Source organism: Megalops cyprinoides, chromosome 16, assembly GCF_013368585.1.
Source record: "Megalops cyprinoides isolate fMegCyp1 chromosome 16, fMegCyp1.pri, whole genome shotgun sequence".
NCBI lineage: Eukaryota > Metazoa > Chordata > Actinopteri > Elopiformes > Megalopidae > Megalops > Megalops cyprinoides.
The window spans coordinates 9666476-9694227 of record NC_050598.1 but is presented as its reverse complement, the minus strand read 5'-3'; the positions used below and the strand labels follow the sequence as shown (position 1 = coordinate 9694227).

The following is a 27752-nucleotide window of genomic DNA, read 5'->3' as shown; positions in this document are numbered from 1 at the left end:
CTTTCACAACAAAGGTGCATGCTAATGCATAAACGGACAGCACATAATATACATCTGACCACATGTGAATAAGGATCAATATGTAACAGTGCTACAATACCCACTGCCATTCTGAAAATGCAGACCAAGTGCATCAGTAATTTAAACTTCAACATCAATCAGTGTCAATGTGCAAATCAGTGCAATAATAATAATAATAACAATAATAATAATCAGAAGAAGAAAAAGAGTTGATCTAAAATGCTGTACAAAGAGGCAAGACTTAAGTGCTATAACAGACAGAGGGTTTTCTGATAGTGTGCCAGTCAGAGACATCTTCCTGGAGCAGCGGATGGATAGATTACGAATCTGTCTGTTGTTTTTCGCCGGCCTGCGATCAATAAACATTCAGAGATTCTGTATCCAAACTTGGGGCTGAACTAAGAGGGCCTGCATGTCAGCCGTGGGCAGGGTAGAACAGGGAGAGGCGTTCGTGCCACGTCTGTGCCCCGGGTGGGAGTAGGCAGGGGCGTCCGTCCATCCCTGCTTCTGCCTTTGACATCGTGTAATCATCATATCACACGTAATACATCCCCCAGTAATGTTCACGATGCTCAGTTTGCCCTTTCATTAAGCACTTTCGACCACAGCAGTAGGAAACAATTTTATCTTTCCAGCGAATTTGTTCCACCAATTACTTTGCAGAAATGGGCGGCAGTGGAGCATTACAATATACAGCTGTTGAATTTTGTGTGCCTGTATGTGTGTTTGTTTGTTTTTGTCTAGGACTCATGAGTATGTTAATACATCTAATTTTGACAATGTAGCATTTCTATTTTTTTTTTTTTTTTGGTACAGATCTACCAAAGATGTTGATCATTCACAAAGGGTAGTTGACATTTAGGCAAGAACTGTGCACATGCACATGTTTATGTGCTTATGTTTGTGCAGTGAAGGAGAATACCATTGCATGCATCATGTTATGTGCCGTATTGTGATATATATATCGCATGGTGATCCTTGCATTGTAATGCAATAGATACTGCATTTGACTGTTGCATTGTGGGGCTGTAGTGCTGAACATTGCAGAGTGTGGCAGTGTGCAGGAGACAAGCATAACTGTTTCACCATCCCTGATTCAGGGTGCAGAGCAGCAGGTCTATCTACCTCAGGCTCATCAATCCTGTTTGTCTACGTGGGTTAGTGAGCGTGTGTGTGTGTGTGTGTGTGTGTGTGTGTGAAGTAAGTAGATGGCCCTTGTGGGGGGGGGGGGGGTGCCCCAGGGTTTTGTTCTCCCTACAAAACAAATCAAGTCTCCCAGTGGAACAGCCACTGCACCATTCTTTACCCGCGGTGACATCCATTTACCTTTCAATGTGCACTGATCTCAGGAGGCTTCGAGCATTTTTATGTCCTTTTTTTACAATTTCTGCTCATTTTCCTACTCAATTTCAAAGATGGTCTCGTGCAGTCGTGTTCCATGTCTCATTAAACATGGTTGAATGTATCGCAGTGCGAGTTTTAAAGTCAAATAAAAGGTGTTTTGTTTAGGCTGCGTCATTCTTGGTCAGCATGAATTCAGTAGCCATAGGGCTTTAAATGTCTCCTTCACTGTGTGAGAGGGGCTTTTGGCTGCAGAGTGAGATCGATTTAACAGGGTGAGGCTGAAGCATAACAAAGTGATGTAGTGTAACCAAATATGGATGAAGTGTAACAGGGCAAGGTTGATGTAGCAGCCGCAATTGGTGTCGCTTTGCATTGATGGTATAACAATATTAAGCGACAGTGTAACAGGCTGATGGTACTGTAACATGGTGAGCATAGCAAAAGTGAAGCGGGCGTAACAGGATGTGAGCAGTGTGTAACGGGGTGATGTTGGTGTAACAGGATGTAACAGGATGAGGCGGTGCTGGAACTGGAAGAGGCCTGCGGCAGGACAGGTGCCCTCCAGCCCCATCTGAACAACAACCTAAAACGCAGCCATGGCTTGCTTGTCCAAACAGGGCGGGGCTGTGATTTACCAGGTCTGGGAACAAGAAAGAAAGACAAAACAGCAGCATCTGTCTTCCCGCACAGATGCATTGCGAAGATATAATACCCAATTCAAAGAGCGCTCTCGGCTCTGCGTTGGCCAAGAGAGGCTGCCAATGGACAACCCCCTAACCACAAAAACCCCATTTGGCGTTTCTGCTTATTGATGTGGCACAGGCAATAAGGCCGGCAGGCAGGGCACTGCTGAAACCCGAGAGCAGGTACTGTGGTACAGTGTGTTGAAAGAAGTAGGAGAGGAGGGAGGGAGTCAAACACCAGAGACACATCCTTCTATTTCTCCTCTATCCATTTTTCTCCACTCGCCTCTTTCCTCCTCCGTCCTTTCATTTTTCCTCTGTTCACCACTCTGGAGGGACAGTTTTGTCTGTTTAGTGAATCATTTGCATTGTTTGTCAACGCCCACAAGGAAAGACCAATCGAGGACGTTTCACTGCTTAATAATGGAAGGGGCTCACCCACTGCCTTCAAAGCATTCTTTCCCTGAAGATGGTGAGATGGCTTTTGTTGACGCCCTGTCCTTGATCGTCCTTGGTCCCCCATTTAAAACACGGACAGGGAAATGGATTGTGCAGTGATCTCCCAGAGAGGTTCAAGCAACAGAAAGGAGCACCTCATTCGGTGCCCATTTTCCAGGCAGATCTGCGTGAGACCGGCATGCTCTGGTCAGCCCTTCATATCACCACCGAGTCACACTGTTTTCCAATTCGCATGAGCTGTGTAAACTTTTCCATGTATCTTTCTGATGCCATCTCTCCAGAATTCATCATGATATAACTATGATTTACATGTGCAACAGTCCGTTATCAGCCCTTCCTTTGTGTAAGATTTTGATATCAAATAAAAGGTAAATAAAGAGACTGTCTTCACTAATGTCAGGCTGGAATTAAAATTCAGGACTTCCTTGCTTGGCTGAAAGCCACTCTGTCCCAGTAATGTCTGCTGTGCTGATGAGCAGCACCAGAGCACAAACTGAGGAGTTGCACTGTCTCTGGTGCTGCAAAGTCTGTAAAGAAACAGGTCGGAATGAAACCCTGCAGGACTCCGCTGGAATTCTGACTTATCTGCAGGAATGTTCTGGAAGGTATGCTAATTAAATTGCCAATGGGAGCAGGCTTTTGGTGAGGGGAGGTGAGTGCTTCAGAGCAATGTGACAGGTGACGGTGGACGGCAGAAGCCAAGTAAGCCAGAAGCTCCTGTGGATCAGCTGCCTGGGCCGGAAGGAGCGACCCACATACTGGCATTGACGTGGCCACAGATGGCACATGGGTGATGGGTGTTTGGTGGCACGGTGGCCAAAGAAGGCCAAAAGCCATCTGGTATTCTTTTTTTCCTCAGTCTGCAAGACAGCAATCAGGTCGTTTATGGTCAGCTGCAAGAAACAGCGTGTTTTAAGATACAGGTTGGTACATTTGACAAGCATCATTCACTCTTTATGCCCAAAGATCTCTGCAGATCACAGCAGCGAATGCCATAATCCTTACTGAGACCCCATCTCTGGGTGGAGAACAGCTTGAGTGCTTGAGTGCCAGGATCCTGCCTTTTTTGTTTGGTTGACCTTGAAATCAGGTCACCCCACCAATCATGCGGCCATCAGGGCCAGTCTGACCCCTTTCAGTGTGCTGTAAGGATCCTCGTAAACCTCTGATGGATAGTCTCTTTCAAGGAGCACAGATGCCCCCTGTGGCATGGCTCAATCCCAGTTGATTACAACGTTGCGAGTGTCAGGGACGTGACTCGGCCCAGTTAGATAACTGTAAAGCTGTTTCTGTGGCTCCTAGAACAAAGAAATTATTCTCTCCTGTCTCTACTCCCACACTGTTAGCATCCAGGAAGAGGAATGTGGCTAAAATAAAACTCCCAGTTTATGAGTTGCTTCAGTGTGTTTATATAAGCCACAAATGTACATAAAGTCTAACAGCAACAAGAATGATAACTCCAAAATTATTAAAATATGATTGTGATTTATCCATAGATTTTTTACATTGCGTATACAAAGCATTACTGTAATGCAGACCAAATCAGGCAGTACTAGTACAAGACAGTACTAACAATCAAATCAATCAAAATAGTTCTTACTGCATGTTTTTTGGTCTGGTGTCAGAACGTATGTGAAAACGTCTGAACACGTTTTCACATATATCGCTAAGTAGACATTCTGTACATAAAACACACCAAAGAAAAATGTCAAAACACACCAAAGCAAAAAAAGTGCTAAATGAAGAGGATAAAGGGAGAAGGAGGGAGTAGAGAAAAGAGAGAGTAAGACTGTCACAGTACAGAGTGGGGTCCTCGGGGCGAAGCAGTGGCTACTCCTCCCACTCCTGGGAAGGAAAAGGGACCAACAGGAAAGACCAGTGCCATAAATCACAATCAGAAACGCTGAAGGAATCTGAGATCGTCGTCAAGGCGTTGCATGCCAACGAGGGCAATGCGACCATAACAACGGGAGAATTACTGAGGTCTGATGTCATCTCTAATTGGGGGATCGAATCACCAAGCAGTGTCATCAGACAATAGATTGCTACCACGTGACAAGTGCACAGAAAATGACCTTGGGAGGTTTTCATACAACTAATAAGCTACGCTGTGCTTTCGCTAGCGCGGTGCAAATGCCTCTGTGTAAGTACATGCCTTATACTGGCCCGCATTTCACTTGTCTGAAAAGTCAGTATTATGTATGGGGTGTCATTTACACCCTATACATCCCCCTCATTCCAGTAAATCACATTAAATAAACCCATATGCCTACAGTGCTGCAGCACAGCGAAACAAAATGTCAAGGACACATCTTGCAAGCGCACAGTAGCAAGACAACACTCGCTGTTGTATAGATTTATAACTTCCTGCCTTTAATGTCACTTACGCCCCTTTAATTCATTCCTGGAACCTGGGCTAGTGAAAAAGTGTGCTGTCCTTATTTTTGCATGCAGGTCCATTCCTATGGCAATCTAAATGGGAGGAAGTGCTGTCTGTTATCAGAGAGATATACGTGCTCAATTAAAAAAGTGTAATTCATCCATTTGAATACCTCTAGCATATGAACTGAGTGACCAGTACTTTAAGAGCCTGAGTGATACCCTATCCCTGGCCACAAGCCTGGTAGACAGGTATATACAAAGACCTAATGTGGTTGATGTCAGGCACTGGGCTTTTTATACAAAAACAGGCTATATTAAGAACAGTTTTAAGTGTTGAGTTTTTTTTATGATGTCTGTGTCCAGGTATAAATGCAGAGATTCTATGTGTTCCGGGTTGGTAGTCTCAGCTCAACACAGCCCCTAGCTTCCATGTATTTGGGTGTAACAGTCGTTGTTGAGTACAGAGCTCTGGGTAACATTTGGTGGGTGATCATTGGTAGCGCCCCCTGTGTCATAGTGTGTAGAGATTTTGGTTGCCCCCTCTCTGTTGAAGCAGATGGGTAGGTGGACATGGCTGTGACCTCAGTGTATTGTGCTTGGTGGGTGGTTGGAGGTGGGTGGATCCTACACACGCTGGCCTTTCTAATAGGTCATGTTTTCAAAGGGGCGTTTGAGCGTCATTGTCTCATGGTCTTGTTTACATTTGTAGGCTGATAGTCTTTAGTGGGCAAGTTGCACTGACACAGTCTTTCAACTCCAATCCCCGGTACATCCTCTCAGCCTCTAATCTCCTAGGATGCTTTTAGGCCACAGTAAAATTAGCACCTGCAGTACATCTCGGGCCAGTGAGTTCCGTTTTACTCGGGGCGGGTGTCACCAGCCTGCTTAATTATTCCTTGTCAGCAGGTCACTTCCTGTCCGGTCAAGGGTCCAGGCATCTCCCATTATTCTACACGTGGCGTCTTGTCTAAAACATGAATAATTACAGCTACAGAGAGAGGTTCAGGGCGAAATTAGTTTTTCCAGTGCATGTTCAAAACCACAGCTGATTTAGGGAAAAGGGAACCATCTTGAATGTGTGTGCGCTGCACATTTTTTGGTGTTGTGATCTGTTTTGCATATGCTCGTAGGGAAAAGTAAGCACCAGAAGCAAATACAGAGCTGCACTTTTCCACTGGGACTCGGATGACATGGAACAGCTTTATCTGCTAATCAAAATCAACTATAAATCCAGCCTTCTGTGCGGAGGACTTCAGGTCTGCGCTCGGTGGGTAATGTCCATCCGGATGCAGGCCGAAAGGCTGTGAATGGGAGAGAGGTTTCCTCCATTAAAAGAGATTTAGAGGATTCCCATTAGGGGATTAGGGGGAGCTGTAATCCCAGTGTGCAGTCTTCCTGTGACACCCTGTTTCCAGGCAACTGGAAAAGCCACCCGGGAGATGAACGTGGGGCCTTGGTGGCACGCCGGTGTCGCGAGCATGGCTACACGGGAGGACATCCGCCCCAGCTCCTGTCCCATGAGCCGAAATAGGATTACGCTGCGATTATGTGACCCCCCCCCCCCCCCCCCCCACACACACACACACACACACACACCAAAAATAAATAAATAAAAATTATAATAACACAAGAACTAAAAAAACAGTTGTGGCCAACGATGACACATGAACTCATAGCCTATTACATGGCAGGTTCCAGAGTGTCACTGCAGTTCGCATGGCTGAGCTCTGTCAGTCTCCAGCCTCCTGGTACCGAATGCAGTCTGCCGTTGACTCTAGAGGAGAATCCGATGGCCTCACCACTGAGCCGGGGCCAGCGGTGCTTAGAGTGCGAACGTCTGCCGGAGTGGAACGGACGGGCCCCTCAACACCTCATTGTTGCGTGCCCGCGAAAGCACTGTCAGACGCAAACTATTGGCTTCCGGGGATGCCGTGAAGTAATTTGTTGACTTTTGCGAAGGGATCTCAACAAAGGAAGCTCTCAGCCTGCGCGGCCAGCGTGAAGGAGGCTTGATGTTATTATGGCAGAAGTGCTGGGGTAGCTCCCACTTGAAACCACTGTGTGACAGCATGTTCACACTTTATTAGGAGTCACAGAGCAGGGCAGGAGGACAGAAGTAACACCCCCTTAAAGGCCACTCACACTTGCTCTCTGAAAATCATCCTTAGCGCATCCTGAAATGATCACTCTCCATATGAAGTGTATCTAACTGGAGATTGAGATTCCTTTTAGTTTTTTATGGTTAAAAGGTTATTTTGTGGTTGATTATGAACCCCAGGAAAGGGTGTATGGATTAAACACACAACAAAAAAATCAGTCTTACCTGGCTGTTTTATAAGTGCTTTGTATGGCCTACTAAACCCTTTCCGTTTTTAATTTGTGCAAATCAACTCTAGGTTCCTTTCTAGTCTTTTCCTTTTAACTTAATTGGATTGTATTTTGTAACAGGATTACTCTGGCAACAAGCGCTGCTTCCCCAAAACGGAGTCTGTCCCAGCCATGTCATATCATGACATATCAAGAACAGGGATCTGCTTTTTATGGGATGGAAAGTTCTGGAAGGAGATTGTTGGAGGACATTATTCAGAGGGATTGAGATGTCTTTTTCACCACTGACAATTCCAAATATGCCTTTCTTTAAACACAGTGCTATTTTGTGAGTCTAGTAGCAGTGAGGCAAGACGGTTATTTCAGCTAAATTCTGAGAGTTTGGCCTTCCTGGGCTGGAAGGGGTCACATTACTGTGTGGTTAGGGGAGTTATAGGGTGGGTTCGACGGCTAGAAGTTCACATTGGGACAGCCACACAGCGTATCCACCCACGTCAAAGGAAAGACTTGGTGTATTTAATTTGTCTCAAAATCCCCCTTAATCTAAGGTCAGTGAGGAGCTATCCAAGCGTGGTCAGAATAGAACACAGATCTTCACTGCTACACGGTCACATCTGTAACTGTATGGGTGTGTGTGCAGGCAAGTGTGTGTGTGTGTGTGTGTGTGTGTGTGCGTGTGTGTGCGTGCGTGTGTGTGCTTTGCCTGTGTGTTACTGTTGTCTTTGATGATTTACTGTACTTATAGTCTTAGTCAGTGAAAGCACAACTTGCAGGCTGTCTTCTCTGCTGGTGATACTGTAACTTGACAGATTGCATCAGCCCCCCCAAACCCTTTCAGCAACATCAATTCCTTCTGTCTGGTCCGTGTCACAGCACCCTTAGTGGCCAATTCCAACATAGGTGTGATGAGTGCTTTTTTCACACCTAACTGGCACAGGTTTCTGTTTTTGTATTCAGACTTATCTTGCACTTTAAAGTCCTAACTTCTCCATGTCTTAAAATATGAAATACAGAGTTGCGCATTCTGAATAAATTAATTTCTCCATGGAAAACTACATATTCTCACTGAGTTCTTTCGTAGTCATGTGTCATCGACTGCAAAAGAACCCAATTGTTGCATAACCCGGCCACAAGAAATTTGCAACTTTAATTATGAAAGCTGAGCAAATATTTCAGAGAAGTGAAAGCAGCTCTGGAGCCGAGATGTGCTTTTTCATTGTTTCTGAATGAACTGGTAATTGTTAAAACTGCATGTGGCCAGTGCAGGACGGAGTTGGGGTCAACCCCACTTCAATTCAGTGAATTCAAGAAATGCGTTGAAATTCAATTCCCTTCTCTATGAAGAGTTTTCAGTTTGTGAATTGAATTCGAATTCAGTCCATGATCTGACTGAATTGAAATGGAATTGACCCCAATTCTGCTGGAGACAGGGTTGCAACATTTTTTGTTACATGATCCATTTAGGACCACTAAGTGGTGTGATATGTTCTCCCTCTGTTCTGGAACAATTGTGTCAGCTGTCTTATGGTACCATGACCCTGTCTGGTCAGCATTTTATTTGTTTGCAGTCGCATTCATACAATGGATCTGCTGTGACTTTTGTTGTGAATGGGCCAATAAAATATTTTCACAGCAACCTAGTTAGCAAAGTAGCCACCTAACTACTCTTTTACTTGTAGCAAGTGCTTATTGTTAAATGGAATTGACACATGTTGCTCAACCCTTCCAAAAATGACAGCATTAAAATATAATGTATTAACACAAATACCTTTTGCATTTGGTAGGTAGCCAGTTATTGCCTATTTGGATAAAATAAACAGACCACAAGTGTTACTTCAATATTGCTTGAAGTGTTACTGATGGTTGAGGGATCCCAAAGACATCCCATGACACTTGCTAAAAATACCTTGTGGAATACATGGTGGTTTGTTCTTGCAGAACACAAAAGGGTTTCTGACCTCAGAGTGAATATTATATCCTGGTTAAAAGGAACTAAATGTTCAGAATTTTCTTGACTGTTATGTACTTTTATGTGTAATAAAATGCAATATTTGTTGAAAAGAAACTCATTTTCTATGTTTATTTTAATGCAAGAAGGCTAATTACAATGCTGATGAACAATATCCAGTTTTTATTCTACATTTTGTGGGAGGTTTAAGGGTTTTGGAGAGAACTGATTAACTGTAAAATCATAGAACGTGTTATGTTGGTATTTAATGAGGCAAATTATCTGGGGCAAAAAACCTTAATTCTGGGCAGATTCAGACCCAAATGTGTGTCCTCCACATTGTAACAGAGCCCATGTTAGAATTTGTGTAGTGGTAATACAGTCTCCCAAGTCTTCAAGAAAGCAATTTAATGGGGTTTACATACATGTATCACGTGTCTGAACTGCCCTTTAGCCAACGTTGTGGCCTATTGGAGTCTCAGTGTCAGGCTGGTGATCTGTCTCAGCAGCTGAGACAGGAATCTCCCCGATCTGGCCTGTGGCAAGGAGATACAGCTTCCTTTTTGGGTTTAACCCCTCCAAAGTTCACCCCTGTCACAAAGGACCACTGGATCTCCCTGGAGAGCAGGAGGTCAGCAGCCATGTGGCCACTGCTGCAGGTGCAGAGAGTTCACGGTCTGTCGCACAGCGTTATGTGACAGCACACGGCCCTGTCGTGTGTCCAATCATTCCCTCAGCCGCAGCGTTTTCACTGAAGTGTCTCTCACTGCATAGCTTTTGATCCCCCCTGAAAGAAGAGGAAAACAACCAAAAGGCTCCAAAAGAGCTAAAATCGAAGGGCTGAGTTAGTGACCCTTCAAGCTTAAACCCCTGGAAGGCCTAAACTTCCGAGCCCAGTCACAGTGGCGTTGTAAAAATTAACGCCAAGCTAAAGCCGTGCACGCACATCCCTGTGGCTCCCTGGATCCCGCTGAGGAGGGTGCAGGGGGAGAGGGGGTTGCGAGGCGCATCGCAACCCCGCAGCTCTCCGTGCGGGGCTGATGGGGTGTGGTTATCGAGCACTGAGCTGTCCCAGCATGCACGCTGTTTCGACAGCTTCCCTAGGCTGGCTGCCTCTAATTAAAGCCTGTTTGTGTGTCTCCCTTTGATACCGGCCCCTGCGGAATACCGCCACGGCTCTCCTGTCCGACACGTGGTTTTACATCTTACTTATCAGCAAGAATCCATGCGATCGAACAGGATCGAAGCTACAACAGCTTGTGTGTGTGTATTTGTGTGTGTGTTCTTTTTTTCCTAGGATTAAAAAAATAAAATAGCAGTGATTGTTTTCTGTCATTTTATTTATCTGATTTGTCACCCGGTCCGCCGAACACAATTTCCTTCCCTTAATTAGTTTTTTATTAATGCACTTGTGATTTTAATCCTATTCCCAGCGTATTTTATCAGCCGCGGACATGTTTGTTTTTGTTGCCTCAGGCTTAATCAGTGAGAGCCACCGCTCAACAGGCTCAGGGCTAATGCCGAGTGCGGGACCGCCGCGGCGCTGCCAGCATTGTGTGGAGAACAATGCCACCCTCAGAAGCAGCCAAACGCAGAATTGGAATCTCTGACCTGTCCGGCTTCGGCACACCTTGAGACTTTTAAAACCGCGCCAAGTGCACAAAGAAACAAGGACTCTGTAAATTCCCGAAACATTTTCATCGTCCTTGGTGGAGGAGTGTGTCCACGGTCTCTTGTCAGGAGCATCATTACTTCCACCGAAAGCTGGGTTGCTTACGCATACGTGTTTTATTTTTGAGAATTCTGAATAAATGAGTATGGGTTTTGGATGTACCCTTAGCACTGAGGGGGCGATACACATAACTGATTCTGCTTTCCCCTGTTGAACATTACACACCCACTGTTGCATGTAGTAAGGCAAAGTCACAGACTCAAAAGCCTAGTCTTAACTGCTCCTTATAAGAACAAGAGAGTAAAGTAATGAACATGGCACTACACTGAGAGTGGGGGTCTTTCCTGTAGTACCTAAATGAGGAATCTGTACTGTATTCTGAAACTGTAGCGGCCAGCTGGAATCCATTGACCACATGACTACAACATGCATTTGGCAAATGCATGTGATGTCATTAAGTTATACCTACCACAGAGATTTCCAGCTCCACCCACGGTCTCAGTCTCAGCAAAAGACCAGTTCAGTTACAGGGCCAGAAATTTCACGGTACGCTCCTGCTCGGCTGGACCACCCAATAGTGGAAACATACAAACCGAGTCTCTTTATGAATTCCATGGTATGGTATGGGGGTAGAAAAAGGATACCGTTCACCATAGAAAAACACGCCCCATGAGAAAATCAATTAAACTATGCAACCATCACATCTCGGAGCTACTACAAGCAGTCGGTCGTCCTCAAGTAAGGCACATCTGGATTGCACCCTTCCCTCCCACAGCGACCCTCAGCCCTTCTGTTGCTCCGCCTCCTGACAGCCCCCACACATGTCTAAAGAGGAGAAAAGCGGCACCAGGAAAATAAAGAGCAGTGGAAACGAGCAGCGGGGAAGCTTCAATAAACAGCAATTGTGGTGGCGGTGAGAAAAAAGAAGTGGTTGGGCTCGCATAGAGGAATGCGCTGGCACCCAAATCAGGTCCGGTCACCACATGGTGTCTGGTCTCCAGGAGGGGCCTGTTGGACCGTCTGATGAAGGGATCCATCCTCTCTGCTTTCCCCCCCGTGTGTCAGCCATAAGGAGACAGTCTGTGCTCACTGTGCATGTTTCAGAGTAGTGCAGTTTTTGAGTAACTTGTGGTGTAAGGTGTTGCTGCAGCTCTTACAGGATTAGCCGGGCTAAGGTGAATAGGCAGGTAGGTGTAAAGTAGGCGCTCAGAGAAATCATAGAGCAGAGTGATGCTGATCTTTGAGATTCCCTCAGTACAGGGCTCTGTTCCCCACCATGTGTCCCGGATTTGGATATTTGCTGATTGTTTTTTTGTCCTGGTGCCATCAGGGTTTTGCTGAGTGAAATGCACCCGCCCGTATGTCAACGCTCACCAGTCGATGCCAGAACATTTGTTGATCTGCAAATGTTTAATTGGACTGAACTCCAAATCACTGTCTGAGTCACCAGCGTGATGATGTCATAGAGAGAAGCATTTCGGAGACACTTGGGAGTCTGCGCTGAGCCCTCTGGGTAGTTTTATGGCTTTGGTGGTGACAGATCTGACAAAGATCTTGAGGCCAAGACATGGATTTGAGACACCCTAGGCTTTTAAACCCAAGATGCTCTGGAAGTCATATCAAAGTATTGGATCATGCCACAAATAATATCTTATTGTGTGTTTGCCAATATCCTGTGCTGTACTACACACCACTGGAAGTAGCATTCCAATAACATTAAAAAACTGCGAACAAATCAGAATGTCAGAATCAGAATGTCATCACTGGTGACGCATACTTTTCTTTAAGGTCATTGTAAGATTATTTAGGGGTTGGCTTATTGATTGGTCCGGAAGGGGTGATTGATTTGGTAACTGAATGATTGTTTCTCTGGAAAAAGGGTGTGCATTAATTGGTTGACGTGTTGAGGGATGTATCTTGTGGCTGATCAATCGGGCGACCGGCGGCCATGATGCATAAGGGGAAGTCTTCACCCTTAACAAAGTGGCATTGAGAACGTGAGCTCGAAGTGAAACAAACACACTCACTGCTTAATGTGCCTTTCAAACAAAGACTCAAGCAAAAGTGCCAGCATTCATTCCTTAGAGGTCTTAACCGGGAGAGAGGTCACACATTTTCAACCTGTTCTGTATTTTTTTCTCAGCTGCTAAGTAAGATAGTTTTCACCATTAAACTCCATTGTATTAATTTTGTCTATCCACCTATTACTTTTACCAGTTATCGGATTCTATTCCACAATCTATTTAATTCTGGCTGCTTATGGTTGTCTTGAGTGTGTTAAACCTACTATTTATTTTATTGTGTGGGGCCGTGGTCTGTATGTATGATTTGTACTGCATGCCAGATTGCCCACTGGGGTCATAAGGATCTATCTGATGAATTGATTTATTGATGGATTGTTTGGGTGTGTGAAATGAGGGGTTGGACCGTCTAATGCCCTCTCCTCTTGTCTCCAGCAGTACCCTATCAGCACAGCTCCTACGGGGGCAGCCGAAGCTCCGCCCCCATCCACTGCTTCCGCTGCAGGGAGGTATGCAAGGGTGAGGTGGTCCGCGTGCAGAGCGTCCACTTCCATGTCAAGTGCTTCACCTGCCAAGGTAGGGCCCGCCGCCGGTCATCCTTCTAACCCCTCACCCCCCAGCTAATCCCTTCAGACGCCGCAGTGGACAGCCTCAGAAGGTCCCTTGCATCATCTGAGCATTGGCTCTACCTCGGCGCTAACGACCTTAATTATCCTGGGCTTTGCCGAGAGCGTAACGCTGAACCCTTCAGGAAGGGAACAGGGGGCGTGCGAGGAGACAGGGGACTTCCCTGAGTAAAGCACACTAATGAGATGTTTGAGCGTGGCTGGAAAAAAAGGAAGAAAAAAAAAACAACAAAAAACAAATGATCCGATGATCAAAGCTGTCTGGAGTGGAATCTTTTCATTCTTGGTGGTTCAGTCCCATGCAAAGTCTTTGCCTTACCGCGCGCTCTTTGCTGTGTCTCCACTTGAGCAGAGGATTCTTGCTTTCTCTTTTGTTAACACAATTGTCTAATTTAACAATAAGGAGACTAAAAAAAACCGCAAAATTCATGCGCTCACTGGTGACACAGCCTTGAGCGAACCTAATAAAAAAATCTCTGTAATAAAGCCGAGTGACTGGGGTGAAACCAGGAGTCGATTGTTAGAAGAGCGTGGAGATTGGCTGGCTTCATGGGCCGTATCTCCCCCTCTTCTCATTGGTATCCAAACTGCCGGAGCTTGCATGGTCTCTGCGTTGCCTGCGAGGGGGTTGCTGTGGTAACTGTGTGAAGGGGCACCCTGCCCTGGTTGGTGGTTATTCTCAGCAACACTATCCAAGCAGCAGCCAATGGGAGCCCTTCCTGCAATCTCTAGAACACAGCAGGACGGTTAGGAGAAAGGGGGTGAGCAGAGGGAAGAAGTGATACCGCCTCCTATTGTGACATCACGGGTGTCTCGGGACCACATTAAGTCCCCAAGAACAAAAACACAATCTCATCTTCCTCACCTATGGTGCTCTCTCTTCCTCTCTCCCTCCCTCCTTCCCTCTCACCATTAAACACTGCTCATGTCTAAACAGAGCTCCATATGTCCCTGCCCTCACTCAGGCCCTGAGCTGACAGTTTAGTGTTTGTAGTTTTATTTTCTCTCTGGTGTATTCTACCACCCCTCTTTGTAGCAGCTCTCTCTCTGTCTCTCTCTCTCTCTCTCTCGCTCTCTCTCTCTCTCTCTCTCTCTCTTCCGCTTTACCTCTCTCACATCTGCTGCTGTCTCTCATCTCTGCTCCTCAATCTTCTGTCCCGCTCCTTCACTCGCCGCGCTCTCTGGGGCGAGTGTCTTAGAGCATCAACTGGTGCTGATCTGATTGTTCCACTTCAGGCACTTAACCACTTTACTTCGGGGTCGGGTGGCATGTGCCGCGTAGGAGCAGTGTTCAGGCCCGCTTCACTGCGCTCCATTCTCCCTTTGTCTCGGCCCAGTGGACGCACAGGGAGGATCAAAGCCCGCCGCCCCCTTCCCCAGCAGCAGGACGGAGGCGTGCGCACATGTCAAGCAGGTGCCTCAGGAGCCGAATCCAGTTGATTTGCTGCGTCCGCCCTGAGGTTGTGCTTTACCTGTTGGTCAGGTGGATTCCTTCACCATGATTCCTGTCACTGCTTCACATGGCCCTGTTGGAAGAGCATCCATTCTGGCATTTCTGACATTTGAAAACATAATTTCCATCTGAATTATGCAAAGTAATGGTGGAGCTGCCAAGTTTGAAAACAAAATGGTACCCATTAAACCTTTCACATTTGCAAAATGACTGCTAAGAAAGAATAAAGGAGTAGCTGTGAAAGCAAAAGTAACTAGCATATAGGTAATGCTCATCTCTAGCAGCTCCTTGGCTAGGTCGTGTAGTCTCATCTGGATTTATGTGATCCGCAAAGTACCTTAATGAAACAGTTCATCGTAGCATTTGTTCACATTCTCATCATGGAACAGCACAGTAGCAGTGGACACTGCCACAGTTGCTCTAGTCTGCTTTGAGGAATTGCTTGTTCTTCTTTGTCTCTAATGCCTTGAATTGGAGTGGAGATCCATGGTGGTGCTAATCACAACTCGACAAGTGAGCTAGCCCTTCTGTTTTCATACTTATCCAAATGTTTTTTTTTTTTCCAGATCTCTGGGTTATTATGCACATTAATTTTCACAAAGAGTGAGAAAACAGCCCTTTGCATTTAGGTCCAGTGTGAAAATGAGACACTAGTGTTCTTTCAGCTAGGCAGATGTATGCTCTTTGGAATCATCTTGAGCTGGAACGAAATGAGAAAGTGACTTGTGGCTGTGTTTTTGGCTCTGATTGAAAAGCATAGAGATGGACGTGGTTACAGTCCTCTGATAGTCCTGTCAGATTTCAGTGGCTTCAGGGTCCAGAAACAAGGACCGCGTGGGCCCCGTCGAACACACAGCGTGAATGTGCTTTGGAATAAAAGGTTGCCCGCTGCATATTTATCTTGCATTTTTTAATCAAGTTTGTACTTAGGGTGGATTTGTGCTGAAGAACCCCCAGCAGGATAAATTATTCATTCATCCCATGTACTGTATACATGGCAGAAGCCACTGTAGCAGGGCACGGCGTGTGCTTAAAGCGGAGGCGACGCACTGCATCACACATTTCCTCGGATCACGCGTGTCTGAGCAGTGAGCGGCGTGTCACATGACGGTGGCCGTGGGGGGTGGGATCCAGAAGGGGCCGGACCTCCCGGCGTGTTCCAGAGAGAGACCGCTCTCAGCTCTGCCACAGAGCAACAGGCCCTGCATTGATGGCGGCCTCACGTGATCCCCGCAGACGCTGCAGTTTCCAGCGGCATTGTGGGACGCAGGCAGGTTTTCTAAAGCCGCATTGTATTGTCGCCGCCGGCCAGCAGCGTGTGATCTCCCCCATTCACATCGCGCTTCATGCAACAGTCCCTTGTTTTTTTTTTTTTTTTGCTTTTTTGTTTTTTTTTTTTTGTCATCCGCTTCGCTTTTGTGGATGTTGTTGTTGTTTGGGTTTTTGTCCACGATTTGGAAGCAGAAAGACGCGGAGGGAATGGGAGAGAAACGGGAGCTGGGGAGGGTGCAGAGACCTGGGAGGTGTCCTTGCCAAGGCAACAATAACGGCCGTTGTTGTGGCCCGGGTCCCCCCGGCAGGCCATGCATGAAATCAACTCCCCGGGGAGAAACAAGCAGCCATTGACGAGCCAGACACGTGACAGAGCTGAGCTTGTTACCGAGAGCGATCGTCCCACTGCGGCGCTCTGTCGGGAAGCGCAAACGGAATGATTCGGAGGAGTGAATCTCTAACTCCTGCTATTTTTCTAAATGAGAAGCTTGAGGAGATCAATAAGCAGTGTGCAAAGAGACTGGGAAAGGATCCAGCCTCTGGGACTTACACTACAGCTCACACTCGTGTCCCTCAACAGGTTTTGGTTCCAGTTCAGAGGAGTTCAAGCCCACTGTACTTAACAGGGCAGTGTAAATGACAGAGGTGTGCAAAATGGGTATTTAAACTGGTCAGGTGCCAATCACTCTGATCTGTCTATCTGAGTCCCTGGTGATCAAGCTACTGTATGTAATCTTCAAACTGAGGCCCCTCCTACTTCTCAGTTTGCTGGTCATCAGGCCATCAGGCCATCAGCAGCTAGCAAGCCTATTTGATGTCTGAGATTGGATCACTTAAAGAGAAAAATAGAGATGGGGATTGTAAGGTGTGTTTGACTGCAGGCAATTCCCAAAAAAACACGATTCTTGAGCTCCTTTGTCACGGCGGGCCGTTAAATCCTTAAATTCATGGTGTTTTTATTAAAGACAATATTTTTCTCCGGCCTAATGTAATTACTTCGTTGAATCGATAAAGCAGTTACAATTTAAGCCTTGCAAAGAGGAAGCTAATGATTCCCTTCCAGCTATCGACATCCCCTTTAGTTTACACTGTCACAGGAAACGGACAAACTGCTAGGCTTCTAGACCTGGTCATTGTTAGCTTTTCATTTTTGTCTGGAATGCACCGCTCCCTTCTTGCTTCATGCTTTGGACGCATTACATCTCTCCATCAGTGTTTTGGAAAAACCGTGAACGCTTTTGTTGTAAATCTTTTCCTCCGAGTTCAAGAGAACAATCGAGCAATTAATATTGACTTGGAAATGTTAACAAATGTCCTTGGAAAGTCTCCAGGCACGCAGAACGCCAAACGCAATCTCTCGAAAAACAGGATAAAAAAAAAAAAAAAACACGATAAATGCGCACAACCTATTGCCAGTACGGTAATGAACGTGCTCCACCTCTCAGTTCTGCGATTGCTCGGAAAATTAGCAAACCTTGTTGCAGTAATTGCAGAAACAATGATAAAGAGCTGGGCTGTGCCAGCCGGCACTTTGAGTTTGGAGACAGAAGGCGCTTTAACTGCGCGGAGGCCGCGGGGAAACCGTCTGCCCACCGGTGGGAAGGAGGAGAAATAAGCTGGGAGGGAGCGGCCGCCGGTACGGGGGTCGTATCCACGGCTTCCAGATGAACGTTAAGGCAGATTTACATCATGTGCCGCCCCAGCCTCCTCACCACCAGCTGCCTGTGGAAAAAAAAACACAGCCTCAACGGGGACATTGCAGTCAATTCTGTGCTTAATGGGCACGCGCGGCCAGTCCCCAGCACAAAGCACAACCAAAAGAATGGAGGAATGCAAGTGAAAAAGCTCTTTTCTTGCAGCAGCAGCGAATGTTAAAATGTCTCCCAGATTGTAACATTTTCGTTTCTTCTTGTGAAGGGGCCTCATAACTGTTCCCTGTTTGTTAAGCCTGGGGAAAAAAAAAAAAACATCAAATGGATTACTTTAAAAATTCACTCTGGGGTAACATGCTTTATGCTGGCACTGTGAGTTTCCATAAGCAACAACAAGCCTAATTTCGAAGGCATGAAATTGCTGTTATTGATCAGGTAATAAACTGTGCTCTGAATCTCAGTTTAGGTTCAATACATAAATCACAGTAAACTACAGATCTAGAGGTTGACTACAGGGATATAAGAAGGACCTGTCTTCCAGTAGTCTCTGAAAGTAATTCAATTCATAGTCTCTTTGCAGCACAAAACTGTGCGGGCAGGCTATCCATTAAATAGCAATGAGCGAGTGGAGGCTCATGAGCTAGAAACAGGAGAGGCTAAAAACATACCTCTCAACTACCAATGCCTTCTATTCACCATGGTTATCCATACCACCATTGAGCCGGAGGACGGAGGTCCATCTCCATTGTATTACCCTGAACATTATCTAGAGGTACAGTTGGCTTCGGAAGAACGTCAAACATCAACCACTTTTCAGCCCCACTTCTCTCATCCTGGGACTGGGAAAACAAGTAGGAGCAATTGGGAACCAGTGCAACTTTGAGCAAATTAAAAATTTATTTGTTGGCAGCAGGCGAGTCAGCTGTATATAGAGAAAAACAATCCACCTAGTTTCTTCTGTATATGCAGGAGAAATAAGCCTTCACTCTCCTGAATCTGTTTTTGATTATGTGGTTAAAAACGTGCCAGTTTTAATAAAGATCGCCCATCAGTGGCTAATTTCTTTTTCACTTAATTGCAGTGAGTGTGGAGGCATTACCTTTGTAACCTTTGTGCACTTCACATGAAAAAATTAATTATAACAAAATGCTGTATATGAAGTTAAGAAGACCAATCTCCACTCTATCAAATTGATTTAATGATTTAATTAACCCTATCTCTCTGACCCAGCAACCCAATCAGCAGTTTAAATGTTTTTTTCAGGGCTCCACTTGAAAGGCCATGTTGTTTTCCCTCTCAGAGTGGAACCTTCTGTACCATATGCATATTTGCTTTGGGTAAAAATTAAACGTTACACATTCAAGCCAAAGGGACCACAGAATCCAAGGACAGGGCCTGGGTCTGGCTCTATTATACAGCGCAGGCAGTCTGTCATCCTCTGACTCTTATCAGCTGCTAACCTATCTTGGTCTGTTCGCATGCCTTGACCCTCATGACTTGCAATGACTCAGACAGATCAATGGGCACGATTCTTCCAGCCCAGACAACAAAGAGGAATGTCTCGTCTGTAAAGGAGAAACAAGCTATCAATGTGACCGGTGTAGTCATTCTGCTATTTGGCGTGACAAAAATGCTGCTGCACGTATTCTCCACGCCCGTGTTCAGTCCTCAGAAGTTTCAGCTGAGAACCTCCTCTCCGCTGCGTGTGAAATATAAGCTCCCCTTAAGGACTGGTCTTTCGATCGGCTCTCAGGCCTAAAAGGAGTTCGCAAGGACAAGTACATCTATATCATTGCCTCCGACTGATTAAGTGGATGAGGTACAAAGAATGGGCGAATTCCTGCTCTCCTTGTCGTGGTTGTTTGTTTTTTTTCCTCTTTCTTTCCTGTGGAGTGGTGTTGCTTGGCGTGCAGGGCATTTCGCAGCTCTGTGAACACTAGCTGCTCCTCCTTAGCTGAGAGAAGTCAGCCACAGAAACAAATGGGAGCTCTTCCATGCGTGGAATGGGAGAGGCTGGCCGCGGTGGCGATCCGAAATGCCAGACCCCGCCGTCGCTCGCTCCGGGAAGCGGAGTCATTTCGCATGGATCTCGTGCGACATCTCGGCTCTGCAGAATCCATTAAGTGTGTTTTCCCAGCTCCTCCGGCAGCCCGATCGCCGGGTCAGATAAACCGCGACAACTCCCGCTACTCCGCTTTATCCTCCCTCGCCGCGCTCTCTCCTCCTTTCAATTTGAAGGCGGCTAATAGCGGGGATTTTAGTTTTGCTAAATCGTTACCGCATCCTTCCCCTGCACCACGGCGCCATGTGTATGACATTCTCTTTTAATAACAGCTCTAGGCCCCGGGGTGCAGATTTGAACCAGCTTTTTAATTGATAAGGAACCTCCCCCACCCCAGCCCCCCATTTTCAAAATCTGCTCTCCTGTTCCCTGGCTGTGCAGTCTGTTCTTCCTCCCTCTCCCTTTTTTTACCTTGCAGTAAGAATATCTCAATTACCCTATCATTTCAGTAATGCTTCCGATTAGGGCTGGCAAATTGCACTGATAAATTCTTCATGCAGCAGGGAGGGGGACGGGCCGGGTGTTAATTGCTCATATTTAACTTCTGATGTCACCCGGCAAAGTTGCATGAAAGGACAAAAGGCGGTAATTAAGTAATCACAGTGTGGAGAATCACCGTTGTGAATAACTGTAAGAAAACGGACAAAAATAGTAATTATTATCAAGCAAAGAAACACTTAATTTGCAGAAATCGCAAGCACACTGAGAGCAGAGGAGGAAACGCCCACCTTCCCGTCCTCCAGCCCCCACCCATCTCACCCCTGAATGGTCCTGAAACAGTATCTGATCCCCAGGAGCCATGGGCTGACCCGGATTTCCATACCCTTACCTCAGCAGCTTCCAGTGACCTCTGGGTGACTGCACTCTCCGTTCTTGCGAAAAGAGGGGAAGAAAGTGCGACCTTCTTAAGAGATCTTCAAGAAAAATTGTTTCGCCATGTTTATTTTCACTCTCAGCTTTTTTTTTTTTTTGTATCTTTCAGCACATATCAGCTGCTGCTGAAGGACTGGATTACCTGTTGATGTGATATGTTTTTGTTTTTTTTGTTTTTTTTTTCTTGGAGGGAAGCAGCTGTGAGTCTTGTTGGCTTTCTCAAGTTGTTTTTCTTGTAAATGTGAAAAAAAAAATGTGAGAGAGCCAGGAAGGGAACACCCCTTTGACTGAGATACGTGCAAACATTAGATAATGCAAAACTGCATGTACTGTAGCATCTATCCCAAACATCTGCTTGCAATTGATCTTAAATTTCGTGATGACCCCTAAACTAGTGAATTCCTGTAGTCAGAAAAGATCTGAATTTTGCATTCATCAGATGGTTGAAAGAATTCTAAAATGGTTTCCGAAGATGACAAAGATGGTATTGTATAACTGGCGATTGAAACGATCAGACTCTTGACATGCTTTCATCTTGACATAATGACCACATTTGACCCTTCCTGTTTTCTTCATTATTACCAGCAGATTTGACCCTAGAGCATTAGACTGTCAGGTGGTATAATCCCTTCTCTTGTCAACAAGTTCACAGAGCACAGTCTTTACAAGCTTTCAATTATAGACGGTTTGTGTCAGTTTCCAATCAATACATTCAAATGGTAAGTTTTCCCTTGTTATTTAGAAGGCTGTCTTTTCATGGGTAGCCTGCATAGTTTACATTTGGTGTATTATCTATTTATGTGTCTTGATTTTTACTGTAGCGGTATGAGTGAAGTACCCTGCACAAGGTTACGATGGTAGTGTCCCATCCAGGATTATACCCTCCCACAGCCCAGGACCAGTTCCCAAACTACCATGCCACACGAGTGAATGAGGTGACCCTGAACAGTGTCTGAGTAAAACCTTTGGCTGAAGGATGGGTGTCTGGGACACTTCAGAATCACCAGACGGAACTGTGTCGTTGCTCTCAGGAACACTCAGACGCGCCGCACAGAGCTCCATTCTCTTTCCAGAAGGTTCCCCTTCAAAGCAGCGCCACTCGAGAGCGCAGACTCATTAAGATGCCTGTAACAGCGCAGGCTTTCAGGAAGTCCGGGAGTTAATTGGGTGTGTAAAATGTCCTATCAGGTGGCGCACAGTCAGCTCTGATCCAAGCAGCCTGCGCTAATAACTCGCTCTTTATTCAAGCCCATTGTAAAAGGGCAGAGATAGCCCCAGAATGGCAATGAGAGGAAATATGAATGGCCCAGTGTACTATATGTGCAGCTATTCACCGCCTCTTTGAAGTGCTTCAGCTGAGTGTTGGCTTCATGGCTGTTTTTCTTTGTGTGTGTGTGTGTGTGTGTGTGTGTGTGTGTGTGTGTGTGTGTGTGTGTGTGTGTGTGTCTCTGCATCTGTGCCCTCTTGCCAATGCAGTGGCTCATCAAGGAATGCAGCTGCAGTCATAAAACATACCAGTACGAAGAGCTTGGATGACTTTGCTCATGGCTGATCTTTACCTACTTTTCCAGCCAATAAGATGCTGCGCATACATTGGTGTCTAGGTATTATTGTCCGTATGGAAAAAATGTATAGTTATAATTTTGAAAAAAGCATTTTTTTTTGGTATCCCAGATTAAACCTGGTTAGTGTAACTTAAAATACGCATAGGTATGGATGTGTGGAGTTCAGGTCATTGCCTCTGCCAACAAGGTACACTGTTATCCTCCAGGGGGCAGAGTGTAGTCGTGGGGGGTGTAGTGGGAGAGTGGGGGGAGAGGTGTGGCGGGGGTTTACGATGCTGAGCGGGGTTGGCTTTAACAGCTCGGCTCCCCCGTACGCGGCCGGTCACATGGCCCCCGGGGGCAGGGTTACGCGTGCCCTGTCCGTCAGCTCCACAGATGATCCCAACAGGTGGCGGAGTTCCTGGAAACGGCGCACCAGCTGCCACCCTCTACCACGTGCCACACTGGCAGCCCTGGGATTCCATGTGTGCGCATCTAATCCATCGTATATTTGTATATGACTGTAGAAATTATGACATCCTGGCGGGAGGGGATATCCTTTTTTTTCCCTGCCATTTAGATGAGGAGAGGGTAATAAAGAGAAAGAGGGAGGGAGAGAGACAGAGAGAGAAAGAGAAGAAGAGAGAGACAGAGAGAGAGAGAGATGTGCTTCCTGTTGCCATGGCAACATTAGCCCTTGGTTCCAATCACTACACCTCCAATTGGTTGCCAGGGAGACATTCCTTTGAAAAGGATTTGGTGCGGCTCGGAGGTAGTGGTGCCCAACAGTGGCCCTGGCATGTTGGCGCAGAGATTTAGGATAGATGACGGGGATTACCCCGTTGCTTGACATCCGAGCCAGAGGGGATTTAGGAGCATGGTTTGCCTGTAGTCACTTTCAGTTTGTTGAGACCATGAAAGGGAATCCAGAGACTCATTTCTGGTTCACTTTGGGTGGTGTCTGTGGAGGCTGAGAATGATCCTAGATCAGCCGGGCCAAAGCCAGGCCTTGTCCAATAGGATAACTAAGGAATTTCCATGTTAGCCCGTCCTGTCGGATACTCCACGGAATGCATTCTGCATGCCCTTAAAAACAGCTACCCTACTGTGACACACTGCTCTCCGACAGGTAAATTGATGTGGCAGATGACCCTGGGCTAACCTGCTACATTGAAGGCATACAGCTAACACTGTGCAGTGTTTCAATATCCCATCTTAGATGAGGGCAAGACCCCTGTATCTTCCCTGCAGTGTCACAGAGCCAAAGTTATAATAAAACCTGTGCATGCCCGCTTCATGATAATGCACTCCTCCACAATCACATTCAAGCATCAACCAACTCTCTCATTAAATGCAATGGTCCGAGGCAAGTGATAAACTTCTCCTCATCCCCTCTGTGAACAGCTGCCTGGATGTGAATGCAAAATATTTCATAAAAAAGCTGATCTGTTCAGGGTTTACGGAAACGAGGGACAGTGGTCACATGTGCGGTGTATGACCACAGCAGGTCACGCACTTTGATTTGGGTGGGTGGCACAGGGTCAGGGCCCCCCCCCAGCCATAGCGACAAGGTCACAGGGTCAAGAAAACAGGGGGTTGGCGGATGAAGAGGCGGGATTCTCTGCAGAGTGCATGACTCAGGGGAGCAGCCAGCCTCTGATCTGAAGTTAATGCAGTCAGCCGCGTCTGCGATGGCTCTGGCCTCATGGGTCCCACATGTAAACCTGTGGCATGCCTTCATGACCATAATAATCACATGACTTTCAGTGTCACATTGGATCAGGGCGTGCTTTGAAAAACGCGAAAACAGCGGCGTCATGGGACGCATGCTGTCTAATGATTTCCCATTGTGCGTTTATGAGTCAGACCCTTTGCTTTTTATCACTGTGTCCAAGTACATCTCATAACCGAGGAGTTCTGAGACTTCAGGGAGCCTGGATCAATAGAATGTGGCACTAATTCAGTCTTTTTCTTCCTCATGGATGAACGCTTAACCCCTTGAAGGATTTAACAGCTCTATAAGGAGCGTCCAGTTCATTTTTTTTTTTCCTCCCCTGAGTTCCGGAGGCAGTTGACCATCTGGGTCACTGTGTAGATCCGTGTAAAGGCCTTGGGAATGTAATCAGCGATTGTTTCTCAGATTTTTTTTCCCCTCCTGTAGTTTGGCTCAGCTGGAACACTACATTAATTACAGATGACATGTCCCTCATTATCACCGAGTGATCCTTCCCAAGCCAGGGAGTGAGTCTCAGTGGTGGACCATCAGCCAGTCTCCCCAGCAGGACAGGACAGATACTGTACATGGTGACAGCGTTCTCTGTGAGATAAAGAGGACACTCATACTCATCTCTGTCTCTTGTTCAAGTGTGTTCATGTACAAAGTCATATTTATGAGCAAGACATGTGCCCTTGTCCAAAGTGAGGTAAACTGCCATTAAACCAAATGATGTTTTTTTCCTACCGCAACAAAAACATTATGCGTGCTCACAGGGTTGAGTATGATTACGCCTGAACTCACTGTGACACATCAAGGTAAATCATAGCTAATGGAAACCCAGCAGAGTGTTGCAGAGCAGATATGTAATGTTAGATACTGATGAAAATTAGACCTGTCTGTTGTGTACCATTTAGGTTGCTATACTTCATTGCTTTGCAATTGCTGTGGAAGCTTTGAGCACTCTTGCTGGGAAAGACCTCGGGATCACAGATACTGTGAATGTGTGACGTGTGCACCCGAACACTGATGAATGCAGCAGCGTTCTGTAGGACTCTGCTGCCCCTACAAATGAGACAGCTTGCTCACGTTCTGAACAGCGCTCGCTACGCTCGACCCCTTTGAAAGGTCACGCTGGCATTTCAATCGGGCAATGACAGGACAGAGCTGAATAATTCATGTGCAGGTCGTCCAGTGACGTGACAGCCAAAGCCTGGATGGGTTACGTGACACTAGCTATGCCCGGACGTATCTATAGAGTCTAGAGCAGCAGAATTCATCAACAGGACCGGTATGTAAGTGACAGATAAAAAGGTCCTATCACAGCCAATCAAAGGCTGACTGCAGATGTGGGCTTGTACTCTTTGTGAACACCCTTTGATGCGGGTAATTCACTGATTCATAATGAAAGGTTGTAAATCAATTCCCTCTTCCCCCACCCTATTCATCTCTCTCTTCCTCTCTCTCTCTCTCTCTCTCCCTCTCTCTCTCTCTCTCTCACTCTCCCTCTCTCTTTTTTCTCTCAATCTCCATTCTCATTGTTCACAGTCACTAGCTTCACCACCGACAGCCTGTCAATCAATCTGAATTTCTTTTGCTACACACACGTCCACTATCGATTATCCAGTCTGGCAGGCGAGAAGTTGGGCATCAACATGATGAATAATTTATTCAGATGAATGACCCTTGTCGTATCGATTAGATTGATTTAAAAAAAATGATTCGATCGATAATCGTTACAGTTATCTTTATTTCGAGCGAATGTCATGTCCTGTGCAAGAGTGCAAAGAAGGAATAGAAGAGGTTTAACAATGCACAGAGAGTCTCCGCGCAGCGCTTTTACGACCCTGCTCTGTGGCGGTGATGTACAGGTACAGCGATGCTGTGACTGTTTAATTAACCTCAGTGATCACGCTGCTGGCCTCCCCCTCCCCCCCGTCTGGAGTGCTGACTCAAACGGGAAAAGAGCCTCGGAGTGCAGACGGGTACTGTCCCGTAAATTAAAGGAGGGACGCGTAGGCACCGCTGCCCTCTTCGCCTCTGAGCACATCAGCATCACATCAGCAGGACTCTCTGAGTCAGGCACACCGGCTCGGGTTTGGTCAGGGCAGTGATTCCAGACACCTAAAGATCGTTCAATACTGTAACCCCTAATCAGACCAGCGTAGCAAATGCATTTATACAATTCCTCCAGCCTGCTGTCTGGTATCTGTGTGTGTGAGTGTGCATGTGTGTTCGGGTAGGAGACCGCAGTAGGGGTGGGGGCAGGAAGGGGGGGCTCTTGCCATCACTGTGGCGATGTGCCAGCGATAAATCTTCCCGCCTGGCATGTGGCTTGCGAGCCCCAAAGTCATCGCAGCTGATTCCTCAATGCGCTTCTATTCTGAGCCTCGCAGATCCAGCTGGCCTCTCCACAGCGTTCAACAGAAGGCATTCAGGACTCTTTTTCTGTGGGGTTTTTAACTGGCGGACGGACGGATGTGTTAATATTCAATCTCCAGGCCGGAACGAAAGGGGAGGCCAACGGGACGATCACAGGCGGGGCTAAACGACGCCGTCTCTTCCCCACGGCGAGGGGCGACGGGGGGGGGGGGGGGCGGCCGGAGCCGCTTATCTCGCCGAGTCAAGCCCGCCGCCACCGCTGCCGAGAGTTTGCGCATAAAGGCGATGGAAAGTAATTGCACCGCATGCTATTAAGAGGGGATCGGAGGAAAGCCGGGGGAGGAGGGGGGAGAAGGGGGGTGGGGGGTGTTCGCTGCTGAGACGTCCTACAGCGCAGAATTTGAATTGTGTCTGTTGGCTGCTGATAAATACATAATCACCCCCACCCCTGCTGGTCCCAATCAGTTCGCTTTTAATGACCCCGGGGTAGGACTGCAGACGCTACATCCAAAAGCGGACTTTATTTACGGGGGTTATCCGAGTGACTTATTCAGGAATCCGGTGGGGTTAAACAGGAGGGTGTGGCCATGCCTATGGAAGGGTGTAGGCGCAGTGGTTTGAATACGGTGCCAGTTGCGTCCCTGGGTTTTATGCATCCCCTGTCACTGATTTGTACTGTGATGCAGTGTGGCGAACGTCCAGCCGATGTATCCAGCAGCTCAGAGATAGGGCAGTCAGGACACTTTCTCCAGAACATTAAAGCATTTTACTCTTCAACTCTTTATCACATGCATTATTGAATCATTGAAAATCTGAAAAATAATTCAAATGCGGGCTGATTAAACTGAACAATGAGGTCATGCAATATGCGTACTTACTAAAGTATGTAAGTAAAAGACATTTCAGTTGTCCTAAAGATAAGGCTGCATAATGACCTATACTAACAGTACTGATCAGCTAATTCAGTCTCGAGTCCTGACAATAATAAAGAAGCCTTTGCAATCCCTGTCAACTACCTCCGACTTAGGGAAATATTTGAAAAAGTCATGTTTTGGAAGCTAAAACCCGGCAGCCCGGTGGTGTTATGCTTCTGGCGCTGGTTAAGGGTGGATTTAACCACTCCTCCATGTGGTCCCTATTTAAGCAGAGCACTGCTGGGAAAGATCTTTCTTCCTTGGCCAAACCACTTCTGAACGCTTGCGGGCCAGTGGGGACACGCCCCCTCCGTGGCCTCCGCAACAACACCGGCGCACGGAGGCGAGCGCACGAAGCCAGCAGGATCGTGGGAGAAAAAGGAATGCGTCTCGGCGTGGAAG

At 46.6% G+C, this 27752-nt stretch overlaps 1 protein-coding gene across 4 annotated transcripts in view; it reads left to right on the top strand.

The window, feature by feature from the left end:
- Positions 1 to 27752, top strand: part of ablim3 (actin binding LIM protein family, member 3) — an 89949-nt gene that overhangs the window by 9229 nt on the left and 52968 nt on the right. For 3 of the 4 annotated variants that reach the window (XM_036548997.1, XM_036548996.1, XM_036548993.1), the window contains exon 2: positions 13294 to 13434. In XM_036548997.1, coding sequence (XP_036404890.1) covers positions 13294 to 13434 — 141 coding nt within the window. The remainder of the gene's footprint in view (positions 1 to 13293; positions 13435 to 27752) is intronic. The other variant, XM_036548995.1, reaches the window with a different exon arrangement.